Source organism: Amphibalanus amphitrite, unplaced genomic scaffold (genome assembly GCF_019059575.1).
Source record: "Amphibalanus amphitrite isolate SeventyFive unplaced genomic scaffold, NRLGWU_Aamphi_draft 001210F_arrow, whole genome shotgun sequence".
NCBI lineage: Eukaryota > Metazoa > Arthropoda > Thecostraca > Balanomorpha > Balanidae > Amphibalanus > Amphibalanus amphitrite.
In genome coordinates, this window is record NW_024882704.1 from 56,572 (window position 1) to 75,227 (window position 18,656).

Sequence of the window (18,656 nt, forward strand, 5' to 3'; positions counted from 1 at the left end):
TATGGTGTTTGTTGAACATTATTAATCCATTCCAGACGTCAACCGAATCCCAACAGTTTGGTCGCTAGATAGACTGTGTGACAATGGATTATTGGACAATGACTGGCGCCGTCTTTTATTTATGTGGAAATAATGGCGATTTATTTTTTCAGACAAGTCGCTGAAGGGCTGGAAGGAGGTGGAATATGAGGTGGTCAGAGATGCCTACGACAACTGTGTTACCGTAAGTACTGACATGACCACACTGACCTGCGTGAGTTAATAAACCTACGTGCTCAGGTCTGGAGAAAGTCGCTGCTTAACCCTCGCCCTGGCAGGGGGGGGGGTCGATGCGACCCCCCCTAAGGTTTTTCGAAGATAGCGTAAAAACGGCGGCGCGCAGCGCCGCCAAATTTGGCACAGCCTATGGGGCAACCTTTTTACATATGACCTGAAAATTTCAGGTCCGGGTGACCTTGGGTCAGGTCACCAGGTCAGAAAAACCGGTACAAGGTCATGGTCAAATTTCAATTTTCTTTTTGCACCTGTCCAACTCACAGTTTTGCACTGATTTCCTTCAAACTTTCAGGATGTGCTAAGTTCACCAAGTTGTATAACAAATAGTTCGGGTTTTTTGAGGTCACTGACCTGAGGTCAGTTAGAGGTCATTACGTCGTAATGTTAAGCCTATGGGAAAATACTAAATTCGGAAAATACTGGAGATATCCGCTTCGTTTTATCACTTTTGTGCTTTGAAACCACAGTACTTAACAGCAGGTCACTTGGTGCTTCTTTGTTTGGTGTACTTATCCATGGGTCAGGTCAAATGAGGTCAACTGAGGTCAAATGACGTTTTTGCCAATAACTTGGCACATAATGACGCTAGAGCTTCAAAAATGGTATCATTGTGTTCGTGGTGATCAGCCGAATCGAATGATATGCAATATGATGCAATTTGGTCAACTTTAACTTAATTTATTAATTTAAGTTTACTTAAAATTTAAGAAAAACTTTAAGTACACTTAAGCAAGCTAAAAAGTATATCATTCGACGCGCCTTGACGTGCTGAGTTCACTGGTGCTTTTCTTTTTGCTCTATCTTAATTAGATCAAAAGTTATAAGCGAAAAACTTTTGACCTGTTTTTAGCGAAATTTTTACATTTATACCCCCCAAAACCCCCCTAAATATTGACCTAGAGCAACCAAATTTGCACAGGGGCGAGAACTCCAGGGGGCCCACCTACCTACCAAATTTGGTGTTTCTAGGTGCCATAGGAGCCAATCGCGAGGGGGGGGGGGTCGCATCGACCCCCCCCCCTGCCAGGCCGTGTTATGAAAAATGCCCTGCCAGGGCGAGGGTTAAGTTGCTACTGATTTAAAGAATCATTGATTACTGCGAACATACATTGGCTGAAGGAGGAAAAATATGCAAAATTCTCTTCGATCTGTCTGTAAGCCATTTCCTATCAAAAAGACTACCGCCTTCGTTTGTCTTGCGTAACTAAGCTCACGTTGCAGCTTATGCGTCAGTTACCTGCGCACATGAGCCGCACGGTTTACGCTTTAACACGGTCGTCTCTCTCTCTCTCTCTCTCTCTCTCTCTCTCTCTCTCTCTCTCTCTCTCTCTCTCTCTCTCTCTCTCTCCTCTCTCCACTCTCCACTCTCCTCTCTCTCCTCTCTCTCTCTCTCTCTCTCTCTCTCTCTCTCTCTCTCTCTCTCTCTCTCTCTCTCCCTCTCCCCCTAGGTCTGCAACATGGAGAACGTGGACCCCCTGGGCATCCACACGGGCGAATCCATAGTGGTGGCTCCCAGCCAAACGCTGTCCGACCGCGAGTACAACAAGCTGCGCACCACGGCTCTGAAAGTGATCCGCCACCTGGGAGTGGTGGGCGAGTGTAACATCCAGTACGCACTCAGTCCGGACTCGGAACAGTACTACATCATTGAGGTGAGAATAATCCAGATAAAGCCAAAGGAAAGAATGCCGTTAGCATTTAATGCGAACACATTGCTGTGACTTTTGCACTCTATTTTGCTGCACTCTATTTTTGTTCATTTTGTTGCGTTGTTCTTACGGGTGTAAATGTGCAACGATTTTTCTATATCGCAAACGGTAGCACAGCTGACAAATGTTTTGCTAGCTATAACTGATAAGGGAGATGTGGATTTGCCAATTTGCAGGTCTATTTAACTATCGGAATGGTTGGGAAATCTGCAAAAGTTGTGATGTTCTGACACCGTGCGCCGTTTTCAGGTGAACGCGCGGCTCTCTCGGTCCTCTGCTCTGGCCTCCAAGGCTACCGGCTACCCGCTGGCTTACGTCGCCGCCAAGCTGGCGCTCAGCAAACCGCTGCCCGATCTGTACAACTCTGTCACTGGTCAGTTGTAGCTAAATTGGTTTTATAATGCGTGGTGGAACAAATGACGCTGCTGTCGGTATGTTCGAATTCGCGATTTATCCAGAAAGAGCCAGGAGTAAGTAAGGAATGATGGAGTGCTATGCTAAATGAACGGGATGTAAAGACGACGAAGTGGCTTTGACCGGTAATGTTTCCTGAAAGAGATACAACAATTTTTTCGCTTTTACGTATAATTAAGCAACCACAACTGGCCGACTCCCGTTGTCGATTTATTTCTTGATCTTTCGTGTCTTTTTCAGGCAAGACGACGGCCTGCTTTGAGCCCAGCCTGGACTACTGCGTGGTCAAGATGCCACGCTGGGATCTCGGCAAGTTTACCCGAGTCAGCACTAAGGTAATGATCACATCGAGCGAGATAGTACAGTAGGATTGCCACGAATGCTCCATGTTTATGCTATCATATCTCTAGATTGTCGACCATATTCAAAACTTGTTTCTGTTTCAGCTCATTATGGGCTCAAATTATAACCTTTTTTAAACAGATCCGCAAAGGTCCTCTCTACCGCTAACCCTGTCAATGACCTTGACCGTGACCTTTGATCACAGATCGGCAGCTCAATGAAGTCGGTTGGCGAGGTGATGGCCCTCGGCCGCGGTTTTGAGGAGGCCTTCCAGAAGGCGTTCAGGATGGTGGACAACGCCGTGAGCGGCTTCGATCCGGACGTCCAGCCGCCCTCTGACGAGGTACCGTCTTCATTGTTTTGTTATTAATAAGAAAAAAAAACAATAATCATTCCAGCTGACCAGGACTTGTACCCACATATCTACAATGCGATTGATTATGTCTCAAATGAAAAGTTGGGATGTAGCGACTATCTAGATTGGGTGCCATTTTTGGCGGATGTTTCCCCATACGTTTGACGAACTCACGTATGTCGTTTTCTAGGAGCTGGCGCAGCCCACCGACAAGCGAATGTTTGTCCTGGCTGCTGCTCTGAAGGTCGGTTACACCATAGACCGCCTCTACGAACTGACCCGTATCGACAAGTGGTTCCTTCACAAGATGAAAAACATTATCGGTAGGTCCATAAATATTTGATTTGTATTTTCAGTTACTTTATATTGCTTTTAGTCGGTTGAGTCCCTTGCTAAGTTTATGTCAGGTTTACCAAAATAGCCTCATAGGTTTTTCACCGTGCTCTGCAGTGTGCATTGCTGTAGGCAAACCCGGTGGGCCTATCGATTCTCATCGACACTGCTATTCCAATGCTGCTTCAATCCTCAACGGTGGAATAACGTTACCATCAGAGTCAACCTTTGGTCGATCGGCCGTAGTCGATCGGGTCTAGAAGCACACCAGTAGGTACCTTGACTACCCAAGTCACAAGTGACCATATGGCTGCATCGCGCTCGCTCCTTACCGCTGTGCCTACCCCCCGCCCCCCCCCCCCCCCCCAGAGCACACGGCTCGGCTGTCTGCCCACGAGAGGCTCAGTGCGGAGAACCTGCTGCTGGCCAAACAGCTCGGCTTCTCCGACGCCCAGGTGGCGCACTACGTGGGCATCACCGAACAGGTCGTCTCCAAGATGAGGAGGAAACTCGGTGAGACTCAGTAGTGTAGTGTGGAATTGATTATATCGTGAAAGTAGGGAAACGGTAGGGACGGAGTGTGTTATAAGGTAGGGACACATCATTCTATGATAATATTACTGAACGCCGAACTAGCCACCAATTTGCTAGATTAAAGGTTAAAGAAATAGCCATCGGTGTCGGTGTGAGTAACGCTGTCAGCAGGTCAGGCTGATCTTAATTATGGACACTTGTAAGGTTCTACTTCTTCACCAACAGATCAGCTCATTTAGTCTTTTACCCACCGTTAGTTTGCGGTCATTTTTTGCTCAAAAACTTCGCCATGTCTTTACCCGTGTTTTTCCTCAGGCATGCACCCGCACGTGAAGCAGGTGGACACAGTGGCAGCCGAGTGGCCGGCTACCACCAACTACCTCTACCTGACCTACAACGGCGGCTCGCACGACGTCGACTTCCCAGGCGGCGCCACCGTCGTCCTCGGTACGGACTACGGACTACGGACGGGTTATGGAACTCTGGGCATGACCAAAATTATTAGTCGGGCTGCCTTACAATATACTGCAGATATAGCCGTTTGTCTGTCGATTCGAATAAGAAAAGATTGCGAAAAAAGATTGGTGGGGAAAGATTGCGAACCAATGACATAAATTATTGTTTTAGAATTTAGTTGGTTGTGCCGTTAATTGAAGAAAGGTGATGAAATATGTTTCTGCTTATCAAGCCATACAAATATGTCCATCCCATTCCTACGAGAATCGACACAAGCTCTGCGATAGTTGGCTATGACATTTTCTCACTGTCCGCGACTAGCATCATCCACCCCACCGCCTTCACCACCGTCTCCTCCCTCTCCAGGCTCGGGTGTGTACCGGATCGGCAGCAGCGTCGAGTTTGACTGGTGCGCCGTCGGCTGTCTCCGCGAGCTGAGGAAGCTCGGCAGGTCGACCGTCATGGTCAACTGCAACCCAGAGACGGTCAGCACCGACTACGACATGTGCGACCGACTCTACTTTGACGAACTGTCGGCGGAGGTGAGTGGAACGGACTGGAAAATTGGGGCCCGGGGATGTTAGTTTGGCGTATGGTGAGTGTTGGTTGAACGAACATAGCAATGATTCTTTCAGGTTTGTGCTTATTACATATACTTAAGCACAAGCCTGAAAACATGCATTGAAACGTGTATTGTAGTTTTGACTAGCAGGTAATCCAGTAGATTGGCATTTTTTTACCTCAACAACGATTGGCATTAAGGTTGCCCTTGCCTTGCTTCTTTTGTTTAGCCTCGTTTCGATGGAGCTGATGTCTTAAGCTCTTACCAATGATTGTCTGTACATACTTTCTTAAATAAGTTTCACAAAATGATACGTTTAAAATAAATTAGCACGTGTCAAAAATAAGCCTCAAGATACGACCGTCCTTTCGACCGTGTCACACAACCGCCGTTTCCCTCCTACCATCAGGTCGTTATGGACATTTACCGCCTGGAGAGTCCCGAGGGCATCATTATCAGCATGGGCGGCCAGCTGCCCAACAACATGGCGATGCAGCTTCACCGACAGAACGCCCGAGTGCTGGGCAGCTCACCGGAGTCGGTGGACGGCGCCGAGAACCGCTTCAAGTTCTCCCGCATGCTGGACCGCATCGGCATACAGCAGCCGAGGTATGCGGGAGATGGCAGATATTGGATGATAGAGAAGGGGTAGGCTAAATGCCTTATAGTGGGAGGGGGATCATTGAGATAGGTGGTAATAGCTCTGGCTAGAAATTGAAATATATTGTAGAATGTAGATGCATGAGTTCTACATGAGAGACATGCGTACATACATGAGAGACATGACCTCATACATGAGATATATGAGCTCATGAGTAAATGTGTATTGCAAACTTGTATGACGCTTAGCACTATTGTCCGTTTCTAACACGTATTCACTTTTCTCGTTAATTTCCTTTCCATCTTTGGTCAGTGACCTTTCCGTGTCCCCAGATGGAAGGAGCTGACGGACATTGACTCGGCTCGCCGGTTCTGTGAGGAGGTGGGCTACCCGTGCCTGGTGCGGCCCTCGTACGTGCTGAGCGGAGCGGCCATGAACGTGGCTCACTCACACACCGATCTGGAGGTGTACCTGCGCGAGGCAGCTACTGTCAGCAAGGAGCACCCAGTCGTCATCTCAAAGTTCATCCTCGAAGCCAAGGTGGGGGCTTTGGGTAGATGTGGACTGTGGAGATGAGGCTGTGAGAAAGGATGAATACTGAAGAGTTACTGCTCAGAAAATGTGTCTTTGTGTTAATGATTAGGCAATTCAGTAGATCGCTGTTAAGCTGGCGTTAGCTGGGATAGAACGGCTGGTTACATCTTTTCTGCCTTTTAAGTTGTCATAGTCGTGGCATTTTGATGGTCATGTTTCGCTGCTGTTCAAGTGGAGCAATACTTCAATGTTATCTATTTCATCATACGTTTGATATGCACGCGGACGTGTGTATCATAAATTTGATGCCCGTTGTCGTCAGGTCTATGATAACGCGTTTTTGTGACAACATTTGCGTCATAGCTATGGTTTAACAAGCTGTGAAGTGTCGATCACATCATCATTAACTGTAATTGGTTTTAAAGTCGTGGGACTTTGAAGCTGTCAATTTGCTCATCACAGCCAGTATATTGACACGTTCCTATGATGTCACTGACATGTTTGTCCGTAACCTCAGTGGATTTTCGCTCCAGTATGGTGTAACTGACGCGCTCGTATGATGTTACTGACGTACCTGTGACCTGTGACCTCAGGAGATTGACGTGGACGGTGTGACGCGGGACGTGACCTGTGACCTGTGACCTGTGACCTGTGACCTCAGGAGATTGACGTGGACGGCGTGGCGCGGGACGTGACCTGTGACCTGTGACCTGTGACCTCAGGAGATTGACGTGGACGGTGTGGCGCGGGACGTGACCTGTGACCTGTGACCTGTGACCTGTGACCTCAGGAGATTGACGTGGACGGCGTGGCGCGGGACGTGACCTGTGACCTGTGACCTGTGACCTCAGGAGATTGACGTGGACGGCGTGGCGCAGGACGTGACCTGTGACCTGTGACCTGTGACCTCAGGAGATTGACGTGGACGGCGTGGCGCGGGACGTGACCTGTGACCTGTGACCTGTGACCTCAGGAGATTGACGTGGACGGTGTGGCGCGGGACGTGACCTGTGACCTGTGACCTGTGACCTCAGGAGATTGACGTGGACGGCGTGGCGCAGGACGTGACCTGTGACCTGTGACCTGTGACCTGTGACCTGTGACCTCAGGAGATTGACGTGGACGGCGTGGCGCGGGACGTGACCTATGACCTGTGACCTGTGACCTGTGACCTCAGGAGATTGACGTGGACGGCGTGGCGCGGGACGGCGAGCTTCTCTGTCTGGCTGTCAGCGAGCACGTCGAGAACGCTGGCGTTCACTCCGGAGACGCCACCCTGGTCACCCCACCGCAGGTAACTAGCAGGTTTACAATGCTCTAGACTGCCGCAGGTAACTGACAGTTACACACTGATTAGCCCGCCTCAGGTAAGCGGCTGGTGACACTTTATCTCCCTGGTCACCTCGCCGCAGGTAACTAGCAGGTTTACAATGCTCTAGACTGCCGCAGGTAACTGACAGTTACACACTGATTAGCCCGCCTCAGGTAAGCGGCTGGTGACACTTTATCTCCCTGGTCACCTCGCCGCAGGTAACTAGCAGGTTTACAATGCTCTAGACTGCCGCAGGTAACTGACAGTTACACACTGATTAGCCCGCCTCAGGTAAGCGGCTGGTGACACTTTATCTCCCTGGTCACCTCGCCGCAGGTAACTAGCAGGTTTACAATGCTCTAGACTGCCGCAGGTAACTGACAGTTACACACTGATTAGCCCGCCTCAGGTAAGCGGCTGGTGACACTTTATCTCCCTGGTCACCTCGCCGCAGGTAACTAGCAGGTTTACAATGCTCTAGACTGCCGCAGGTAACTGACAGTTACACACTGATTAGCCCGCCTCAGGTAAGCGGCTGGTGACACTTTATCTCCCTGGTCACCTCGCCGCAGGTAACTAGCAGGTTTACAATGCTCTAGACTGCCGCAGGTAACTGACAGTTACACACTGATTAGCCCGCCTCAGGTAAGCGGCTGGTGACACTTTATCTCCCTGGTCACCTCGCCGCAGGTAACTAGCAGGTTTACAATGCTCTAGACTGCCGCAGGTAACTGACAGTTACACACTGATTAGCCCGCCTCAGGTAAGCGGCTGGTGACACTTTATCTCCCTGGTCACCCCGCCGCAGGTAACTAGCAGGTTTACAATGCTCTAGACTGCCGCAGGTAACTGACAGTTACACACTGATTAGCCCGCCTCAGGTAAGCGGCTGGTGACACTTTATCTCCCTGGTCACCTCGCCGCAGGTAACTAGCAGGTTTTCCCGTGCTCTAGACTGTCGCAGGTAACTGACAGTTACACACTGATTAGCCCGCCTCAGGTAAGCGGCTGGTGACACTTTATCTCCCTGGTCACCTCGCCGCAGGTAACTAGCAGGTTTACAATGCTCTAGACTGCCGCAGGTAACTGACAGTTACACACTGATTAGCCCGCCTCAGGTAAGCGGCTGGTGACACTTTATCTCCCTGGTCACCTCGCCGCAGGTAACTAGCAGGTTTACAATGCTCTAGACTGCCGCAGGTAACTGACAGTTACACACTGATTAGCCCGCCTCAGGTAAGCGGCTGGTGACACTTTATCTCCCTGGTCACCTCGCCGCAGGTAACTAGCAGGTTTTCCCGTGCTCTAGACTGTCGCAGGTAACCGGCTGGCCCAACTCTACCACTTTGGGCACTCTGCCACAGCTCCGCGGCTTGTGTCTTTATGCCACTAAGCGGTGATTATGCCTGATACACTGATAAACCCGCTTCGGGTAAGCGGCTTCTGTTACTATATCACACTTGGTCGCCATGTCGCAAGTAACGCTTTTAACGCTGACTTTGCTTATATTTTTCCATCTGGTGTATAATAAACCCTTAGCTTTAATTGCGTCTGCGCTTTGCAACAAGCGTCCGAAACGATGATGGGAAATGTCATTTTGCGAATAACCCCATTCACCTGCCTTGTTCTGAGAACGAAGGTCCCACCCACAAATTCCCCACTTATCCACGTTTACCTAATGCCCACCCTCGCTGTCACTTGGTGGCACATTGTCGGCGCCTGATTTGCACCTCTATAACACCTCGCTGACACCTCTATGACACCTCTATGACACCTCGCTGACACCATGCCACCCTACGGGCGTCACCAAGGCCGCGCTGACGTCACAAACTGTCTCCACCGTTCGTATCTTTGATCACCGAGAAGGGCGGATTAACCGGGAATTTATGGGTCTGTCGCTGTGCCCTGAGCCTATCTGAACGCAGGCGAACAGCGAGGCATAGCTCTGTAGGGCTCACATGGCGGATGTGGCGAATGAAGACTCGGTTGGTCTTGTCTGACTGACTTCGTTTCAAGATGTGCTGTTCGCAGGAAATTAAAGACTTCTCATGCTCTCACCTTTTGGTTCGTGCATTAGCGATGTTTGCGTTATGCGATCGTAGGTTTGACAGCCCAAAGCAGGGTATGAATGTCGATTTATGTGTGCTAATAATTGCGTATGCCACCAAAAACACATTTAAAGACCGTTTGACATCGCGATTAGAATAGACTGGCGCCCCGAATCTCACATCTAGTTGTGTGTCAGTATTAATCAATATCCCCAATAATCACTATAACTACAGATCGTTTTCTCTCGCCAGGATCTGAACGCCGCCACTCTGTCCTCCATCCGGGAGATATTCTCGTCGATCGCACGCGAGCTGGAGGTCACTGGTCCGTTCAATATGCAACTCATCGCAAAGGTAACTGACCTCGTGATCCTTGACCTGACTCCTGCTGGGTCGTGACCTCACGTCAGTCTGATAACATGGGGTTAACTGGTGAACTGTTAACAAGTTAGTGAGGACGGGTTCTGTTTATCTGGACTGGAACTTCGCCTGCTGTTTCGACTTCGCCTGTCACTTTGGTAATGCCCGCTGGTGAGGTGGGACTAAATGCAATGAAATGAAACCGGGTTAAAGATTCATTTAGTGAAGCATTGCCTGCAGTATTGCTATTTTGCCAAAATGTCACGTTGCACATGCTACTTGGTTCCGTATCGAAACATGCTTTTCAGGCTGGCTTACAAGCCAGCGATGACTTGTTTTTAACGTCTGATTCGGTAATCCAGGCTCCTGCCGCCTGACTGCTTGATAAGGGTCGAGCTCGTAAAAGTAGATTAGCAGTGCGCCGATGTGCGAGCGATAACGGCTGCACACGCGAACACGGCGCTTGTTCATGTGGTGACGTATACATGACACACGCCCGAGCGACTTAGAGCGTTTGATGTTTGCGAACGCGGCTTGGACCGCCGGGTGTACTGTGGATAAGGCGTTACTTGGTGATTCTTGATGAAGGAGGATAGTAACCTTGATCGCTATTTCTAATTAGTTATGTTTGCCTAACGCTTTACTTGCTGTGAATGGAGCAAGTGAGCTTAAACGCTTTCTTCATTTTCGTATTTGGTTTCTATTGAATAGCACGATGTCAGCAGCCGTCTCATAGTTTCGGCAAGAAATACGCTATTGCACTGATGCCTCAGCTGAAAGCGAGTCTCACAGCTGTCCACGAGCTTAACTTCTCTCGCTAACCAGTAACCTTTTTTACCCTTAGGACAACCTTCTGAAGGTGATCGAGTGCAACGTGCGCGTGTCTCGTTCGTTCCCGTTCGTCTCCAAGACGCTGGACCACGACTTTATCGCCATGGCGACTCGTGTGATGGTGGGCGCGCCCGTCGAGCCGGTGGATGTCCTCAGCGGCGCCGGAGGCAGAGTGGGAGTCAAGGTGGCCCAGTTCTCCTTCTCCAGACTGGCTGGTAGGTGACGGGGGAGTCTTATCGACGGTTATTCAGACTTACAAGAATCGAGCCTTATTCCTTTTATCTCTTTGAGCGACTGACTCGGATTGCAAAACCTTTGCGAGATGTGTTTCTACTTTACGAGAACAACGACTGCGCTTAGTGTTCCATCATAACAAAATGTTTGATAAGTTGAATAAGTTGCCCTATTCTCGACTTCGTTCCACGATATTCCCATTCTCTCTGTGCTGGCCTCAACGAATCCCTGCGTGTCTCCAGGAGCTGACGTTCGTCTCGGTGTGGAGATGGCCTCCACTGGCGAGGTAGCCTGCTTCGGCGAGAACCGGCACGAGGCCTACCTCAAGGCCATGCTCAGCACCGGCTTCCGCATGCCCAGGAAGGGCATCCTGCTCAGCATCGGCACTTTCAAGGTACGGTTGTGGGTCCTTCGAATACCCGGGCATAGGAAAGGAATGATAAAGAAGGGTGATACGTGGAGGGGAAAAGGGGTGACAGTTATGTAAGGAAGGAAAAAGGAATATAGAAAGGAAGGCTCAGTTTCCAGAGAGTACTTAATGACAGTGCTATCCGGCTAAGTGATCAAGAGTTGTTGTGTGGAATGGCCTATTTGCGTGGAACGCACGCGCTGATAAATGAAGTGCATATCGGCAGGATGTTGATAGTTTCACATTAAACATGCCGTAAAAATCATCCCCTCGCTGACGCCTCGCATCGATTCGGTATGGCTGCATGCTTTCATAATTTACATTAACTTGAGCTGTCCCGATTTTTGGCACGTTACCTTTGACCAATAGCGGCAGTATTTGTGATCAACTGCAGGTGCATGTTTATGGCTGAAACAGCACACTGTGTTATGGTCGTTTGATTATGCTGTCATTTGATTCACTGTGGCCGTTTTCACGACGGAACTTTCGCAGAGGAACTTATTTGATACCTAAAAAGTACCTACCCTTAGAGGCCTTAACATCCCTCAAACTGAAATATTTTATGTTCAAAATAATTTTAGAAGTTTAAATCTGGGCATTTTTTGCCCTCAAATCACTTATTTATTTACAAACACAGCAATTTTTGGTTCTAGTAGCCCATCTTTCGACTATGAGGTATTAAATCAGCGTGGCAACTTGCTCCCTCTTTGCTCCCTCGGGTATCTAATTCCGGAATTCTTAAAAACAAGGAAAGTATATATCGAGTTCTCTTTTATACCTATTCAGTTATGTTTTAATGGTGATTAAAATATGACAAATTTTTTAATTACATTTCATATAAGAAAACACGCAAAACAATGAAACAAAAATAACTACGGCAGATAATTACCTTCAGGTATCTAATTCCGACCAATCAGCACCTCAGTAGGATATGACGTCATACAAGAATGGTGGTGAAAGCCGTTTGCAGTCCCGGCCGGTAGGTCACGTGACCGCCGGGCGCCTCGGGTCACGCGGCGGTCGGGAGTCGGACGCGGGGCGTGGTCGCGGGCGGACGCGCGGGGCATCATGCTTTGCTTTGCTTGCTTTGTCAACTTCATATAACTTACTATCGCATTCGTGTGAAAGCCAAACACTGCTCAGTGCCCTTAGAAATTGAGTTTTGGAAAGCTCAAGTCCGGAGTCCCTATAGCTCCTCAGGTCGGCAACAGTTGAAGCCTCACTTCTGAACCCATGTGAAAAAACGAGGGTAAGGAACCTTGTGTTGCTTTTTCTTTTACCGTCATAATTATCTCAAACCATCACAATTTTGAGTTGCCACATTGTCTGCTTCACTACATTCGTGTAAAACTTGGGTGAAGGCTGGTGGCTCAAAGAAAGGTGAAGATATTTCTTTAAGTGCCTAATCCGTGAAATTGAAATATCCCGGCTTTACAAATCTACACTTTTCATTTTCTCCACGATACATTTTTTTTAAATTGTTTAAATTTTATCTACATTTGTTAAAATCGGGGCTTTGGTTTTTGTAAACTAGATCATAAAGTTTACTATAGTTTTGTGTAACCTGATGGCTGAAGAAAATAGTAATTTTGCTAAAATGATGTGCGGAAATTTGTTGCTTTCCAAATCAAATTACTCATACCTATATTTCATTCAAAATTAGGAGGCATTATTACTGTTTTTTCTTGTAACATGAACTGAGTTTGGGTACGGTGCTCCGGAAACGTTGTGGAACTTTAAGCTAGCTAGAGCAGTTTCCATAAAAATTGTTTAGATAGTTGACATGGCTTGTTGACAACTCTTTTGCTGTTTCTAAAAAAGTGAAAAAATATTTTCCTGCATTAAGCACACAAGGCATGTTATTCTCATAAGCTATCGAATGTGTGTGTGTTTTTTTTAAGCTGTTTTTTTTTAAGCTTTTAAGCTGTAACTTCAGTTACTTCACTTTAGAACATATTGCCCAGAATGCGTCACTGATCATGAGCTGGTATATCATATCATATGTAGCAAATACATAAATGAGAATAGTGTGTCATGAATTTTTGTGCATGCTTCTGGATCATCTGTAATTACATCAAAGGCTCGGCTCAAGAGTGTCCTGCCGACCAGCTTATGCCCAACCCTTTCTGTCCGCAGAACGTCGCCTGCGACTCCCGCACGCCGTTTGCCCCGGCCGTCCGTACTGGTCTTCGCGCTGCGAGCCGCGCTGGAGTTCGCGGCGGCGTCGTGGAGCTCCCATCGGGACGGCGTGTGATGCCCGCGTCGAGCTTATAAGCCGTGAGCTTCGATTGGCGGCTCACGCGGTCACCAGCTGTATGTACAGCCTCGGCCCCGACGACCCCGCTAATGGCCGAGACCGGCATACCCCCGGCATGGGTCCGCTGTCCGGCGCAGCGCTGGCCGCCCGCATGCTATGCTACTTTTGGCTGTATCGCTGCCCAGCGGGAGCGCGCTCCACGCTGCGGAAGAGGTACACGTTGCGACCCGACTGAGGACTGCAACCGGATGGTGACACGTCGGCCTCTGCGCCCTGGCCGGGGCAGGCGTGACCGACGTCACAGTGGAGGAACGCCCAAACAAGACCAGCCCACCGTCGGAGCAGCATGGAAATATCATGTTCTGCCTGGACGTTGGACCCGGCGGCCGCAGTGCACCTGCACACGTGCGGAGAGGGGCGCTGGAGGCTACTCTGGAGCTTCTGCCATTCCGCGGCGCGACTGCTGGCAAAACGGCGGCGATTGAGGCGGTTGGGAACAGCTGCAGCAATGGTGATGGCGGTGATGGCGACATGGCGGTTTGGGACTTCATCTCAGCGCGGCCGCCGCCCAGGCGCCGCTGCGCCCGGCTGCTCAGCCACCTACCGGATGGCGGGGTGGCCCTTACGGCCCTCACGCCCGTTCGGTCTGCGGCCACGTTGTGGGGTGGCGGTCGCGGGGTTAGCGGCGTTGGACTTCGTCCTTTATCCAGACTGCACCGTACCATCTGATCGGATGGATCTGCCAAGAAAGATGACATCCAAGGCGGCTATGAGGCGATCACAAAGCTTCACCAAGAGCTTCTCCTTCATGGGGCCGGCCGGCCGTTAAGTCGCAACACCGGCTGCCGAGTGCCAACAGCTGCGTGCGCTGGCGCCGACGCGTTGTGGGCCGCGCTGCTGACGCCCAAGCTGCGATATCAACCATCTATGAATAAGTGGCAGCGGTGGCGGCTTGTCAGTTGTTAACGTGCCTTAACAGACGTTGCGAACAGCCCGCGTTGGAATCGCATGGTTGGGAACACAACGCAAGTAAAAATGGGCTTCCTTGATGAACCTACTTTTTAAGCATTGTAGCCTTTGTAATTTTGGATGTTTTGCTGTAGATATTATTTTCTACATATATACTATATAGGCACTCACGTGCTTTAAATCGCGCAATGCAATTGAACCATGGTAAAGACAATAATAAATGAACTGAGAGCTGACATGCCCCATGCTTTGTGTGTGTATGTGTGTGTGTGTGTTTTTTTTTTTGGCGAGGCGATAAAAGTAGTTTTGGACACTGGATGAGTTTTTAGGGGTGTGGTGAGGGGGGATGTAATTCCACAGACATTCTGTCAGATTCACTAATGCAGTAGGTCTGTGCGGTGTTTAGTTATCGGAGCATTCTTTGAAAGTCGTGAATAGGGCCACCGAGTACCTAAAGCCGTGATATTCCCCCACAAAAACTTCTTTTAAATAACCGGGGATAGGTACATGAGCAGAGTAAATGCTATTACGAACGCCTATCACAATGCTGAGCGAATAGGAAAATCCATAGATGGAGAATTGTGCCGCGTTACGGGTGCTCGGGCGCACCCAATCCACCGTTACCCCAGCGGTGACCTTGACCCGCATCGTCTGTCTCGGCTCCAAAGCCAAACCGGCGTGGAATTGGGAGCGTTCGAGCACTCATGGTCCAGCGCAATTCTCCACCTAAATCCATTCCTGATACACATTTGCTTGCTCATAGTCATGTAACCCCGGTAAATTCACCCAACTTTCATATTGGTCGCTCCATAGACAGATGGCCACAGAGATCAACTTAAAAGGCCATTGTTGCATTCATTTAGTGGAGATCATTAAAGAGCCGTGACAGGCCACAAGTCGCGTGACATCATACGTGTAACGACCAATGACGACGGCCTGCAAAACCCAATGGAAGCGGCTAGCAGCGTGCAATAAAGCAGGGCGCTGCTTTCTAAATGTCTGTCGTGCGCCATAAATGAATATATTCTTTGTAGCCTGGCAACTCAGTATCTTTTTTTAACTATTGTACTAGTATTTAATAATTTCATAATTTTATAATTGTGCTTACGCTTTATGTTGATAATAGTGATAAATCCTTAGATAAAGTAAATCGATGTGATATTTAATAGAAAAATAGCAAACTAACGCACCATTCATTCGAAAGCTGGGGAACCTACTAAAAAGAACTACTAAAATTCCTGAGGAACCAAAGGATCAAATGGGGATTAAATAGATGCCTGCTATTCCGTCGTGAAAACGGCCTGTGAGTGTTTTTATAGTGCAGTATGTTGTCCGCGAGATGCTATTGACACCTATATACTCTGATTGACACAGAACCGTTTGCATGCTGATAGGTGATCACTCTTCCCTGTTTGTTTGTTGTTATCTTTTGTGCTAGTTTTTCATCTTTTCTCTTCAGGTGCAAAGGATAGGTAATGTTATCAAGTGTGAATAGCCGTGCTGTTGTGTGCGTACTGTGCACGTTTGTAACGATCTATCCTTGGCGTTGTGTTAACTGTGTCCTTCAGCCTACTAACAGGGTGCAGCTGCTTGGAGTAGGTACCTATAGCTTGACGTTTTGTTTTGTTTTGTTTGGTTTGTTTTTTTGCTTCTCTAAACATGCAGTAGTGATGAATAAGCGGCTGCCGGAATGAATGAATAAGTAAATGAACGAGCGAATGAATGAATGAATGAATGAATGAATCAGAATGAATGAAAAATGAATGAATGAATAAGTGTAAAAGTAAATGTGTAAATATATTTATTAATAGATAAATATGATGATTATTGATTATAAAAAAGGAAGGTTGGTACGCGCGACTTTAAGTTCCATTTTGGCCAGCTAGTTTTTCGTGGATTTCGGCCTCGTGACCGACCATCGCAGTTCGTTTGTCTTCAACTTAGATATCGTCGTTATGCTCTTAATAGCTGACGGCTGGTATAATTTGTATATGGTTAACCAAAAACCGTTAATTATTGCGCCCTTCCAAACGTTTCCTTGAACTGCGTAAAGCTGCTGAATTATGTCCCATAACAAAGGTTATTAGAAATGAGCAGAAACACCGGTGTTATTTGTGATCGGTGCTCGGCATAGTGTTCAGCAGTTTCTTGTGATCTCTTACAGCACAAGAGCGAGTTCCTGTCGAGCGCTAAGATTCTGCACCAGCTCAACTACAAACTGTTTGCCAGCATCGGCACTGCAGATTTCTACACGGAACACGGCATCCCGGCAAGTACAACTCTTTACTTGATTTTTATAGTTTTGGTATACAACTTTCAGCGTTGAAGAATGTTATTGCCTTAACACTAACAGCGATACAATGTGAATGAAAATCTGGTCATTTGGAAACATTCGACGATCGTATTGCCTTCCTAGCTAAAGTAAATCCTAAAAGTAAAATTCCCAAGCCGCAAGACGGTCGGTCCCAACAGGTGATCCGAATGTTCTGCAATGCCCGATGACCGGATACTGACCAATGTTCAACACGCAAGGGAGAGAACTGAGGAGCCGACCGACTGGGACTGACCGTTCTAGAGGCCTAGGTATGGTAAGGCTGAATGAAAACAGCGCTTTATGTTGCTTCCCTGCCGCCTAGTTGTCTGGCATTTTTCTTATTTCTTTTTCACTGGGTAGTGAAAATCGTTTACTTTCTTCGGAACTGCTCCTACATTTTACGCTGAAATTTTGCTGCTCCTTAACCCGCGCCCTGCTGGGGGGGGGGTGTTTGAACACCCCCCCTTGTGGTTTTTCGCGAATATCTCAAAAACGGCCTCCGCGCCGCCGTTTTTGGTATACCTTATCATACATCAATTCCACACATGTTGTGAAAATTTCAGACCAAGGTCATTCAAGGTCAGGTCACCAGGTCACTTGAAGTGACCTCACCTCATAAAAAGTGTCAATGTCTGTCATAGCTACACCGAGTGACCGATCGCTTTGAAACTTTCAGCGATTGCTAAGAGCAATAGCATGTATAAAATGTATATCTCAGAATTTTGATATCGATGACCTAAGGTCAGGTCAATTTTGCGACCTCCCCATTATAAGTCAATGGGAGAAAATTGAAATGCGCCTCTTTTGGACGAAAGACATTATAAACACTCCCAAACACCGAATTACAAGTGGTTTAGACACACTGAACATGAAAATGGTGTCCGTGACCCTTGTTTGTGACCTGAGGTCATCTTAGGTCACGAATGGTATCTAACAGTTTTTCGCAAATAACTTTTGATAGAGGCATGCTAGAGCGATGAAAACGCCTTATATGTGTTCAGCTCGACGATACGGATCGACTGATATGCAACATGACCCTTTCCGGTCAGGTCATGACCTTGACCTGAGGTCAAATTTTCAAGTTGACCTTTCAAGGTCAAGTTATAGTTCATTCGATGCGTCTTGACGAGAGGAACACGATGCCGGTGAAAGTAAGCTCGTACAAGGCTTGGGTCAAAAGTTATTGCAGAAAAACTGTTTCCGAAAAAATCGGCTATTTTTGCAGTTTTTGCCCCCTGCAGGCAAAACCGTTGACGTTAGGTCAAATCTGAGAGAATTATTCAGAAAGGGCGTTTATAGGGCTATCGAATGCACTTTTCCGCGGCGCTGTAGCTCTATTGGTTCCCGAGTTATGCGTTGGCTTCTTGGAAATTTTCGACATTTGACCTGGAAATCGGCGATATTTTGCCTTCAATGACCTCTGGTGACCTGACCTTTGACCAGGTCACCAGAGGTGACCTGACCTTTGACCTGACCAAAAAATTGACTGAAGTGATTTCGTCATTATTTTTGACGCCCTTTCGAACGCCGCCTTCCGCGTATCGCTACGTGGCCCAGGAGCCGAGCTACAAGGGGGGGGGTGTTCAAACACACCCCCCCCCCCCCAGCAGGGCGTGGAAATCCAGGACCCCCAGCCGGGCGCGGGTTAAGTTTGAATTTCGTGACGAGCACTTGTGATAATGCTTTTCAATAAGAAGTGCTTAAAGTCAAAGGCACACACATTAAAAATTTATCACTTGCTCAAATATACCTTTACTTTACAACTGTAATCGTACATTGGGAATCTTTCAATCACGTTCACTCATG

General features: G+C 48.1%; 1 protein-coding gene across 1 annotated transcript in view; it reads left to right on the top strand.

Moving 5' to 3' along the window:
• LOC122371145 (CAD protein-like) overlaps positions 1-18,656 on the top strand; it is a 117,663-nt gene that overhangs the window by 43,873 nt on the left and 55,134 nt on the right. The window contains exons 13-28 of the mRNA XM_043347276.1: positions 153-223; positions 1,725-1,928; positions 2,235-2,358; positions 2,640-2,734; positions 2,947-3,084; positions 3,287-3,419; positions 3,799-3,942; positions 4,279-4,410; positions 4,786-4,961; positions 5,391-5,590; positions 5,915-6,122; positions 7,294-7,410; positions 9,729-9,830; positions 10,681-10,882; positions 11,144-11,295; positions 16,701-16,805. Of these exons, the coding sequence (XP_043203211.1) occupies positions 153-223; positions 1,725-1,928; positions 2,235-2,358; positions 2,640-2,734; positions 2,947-3,084; positions 3,287-3,419; positions 3,799-3,942; positions 4,279-4,410; positions 4,786-4,961; positions 5,391-5,590; positions 5,915-6,122; positions 7,294-7,410; positions 9,729-9,830; positions 10,681-10,882; positions 11,144-11,295; positions 16,701-16,805 (2,303 nt within the window). The remainder of the gene's footprint in view (positions 1-152; positions 224-1,724; positions 1,929-2,234; positions 2,359-2,639; positions 2,735-2,946; positions 3,085-3,286; positions 3,420-3,798; positions 3,943-4,278; positions 4,411-4,785; positions 4,962-5,390; positions 5,591-5,914; positions 6,123-7,293; positions 7,411-9,728; positions 9,831-10,680; positions 10,883-11,143; positions 11,296-16,700; positions 16,806-18,656) is intronic.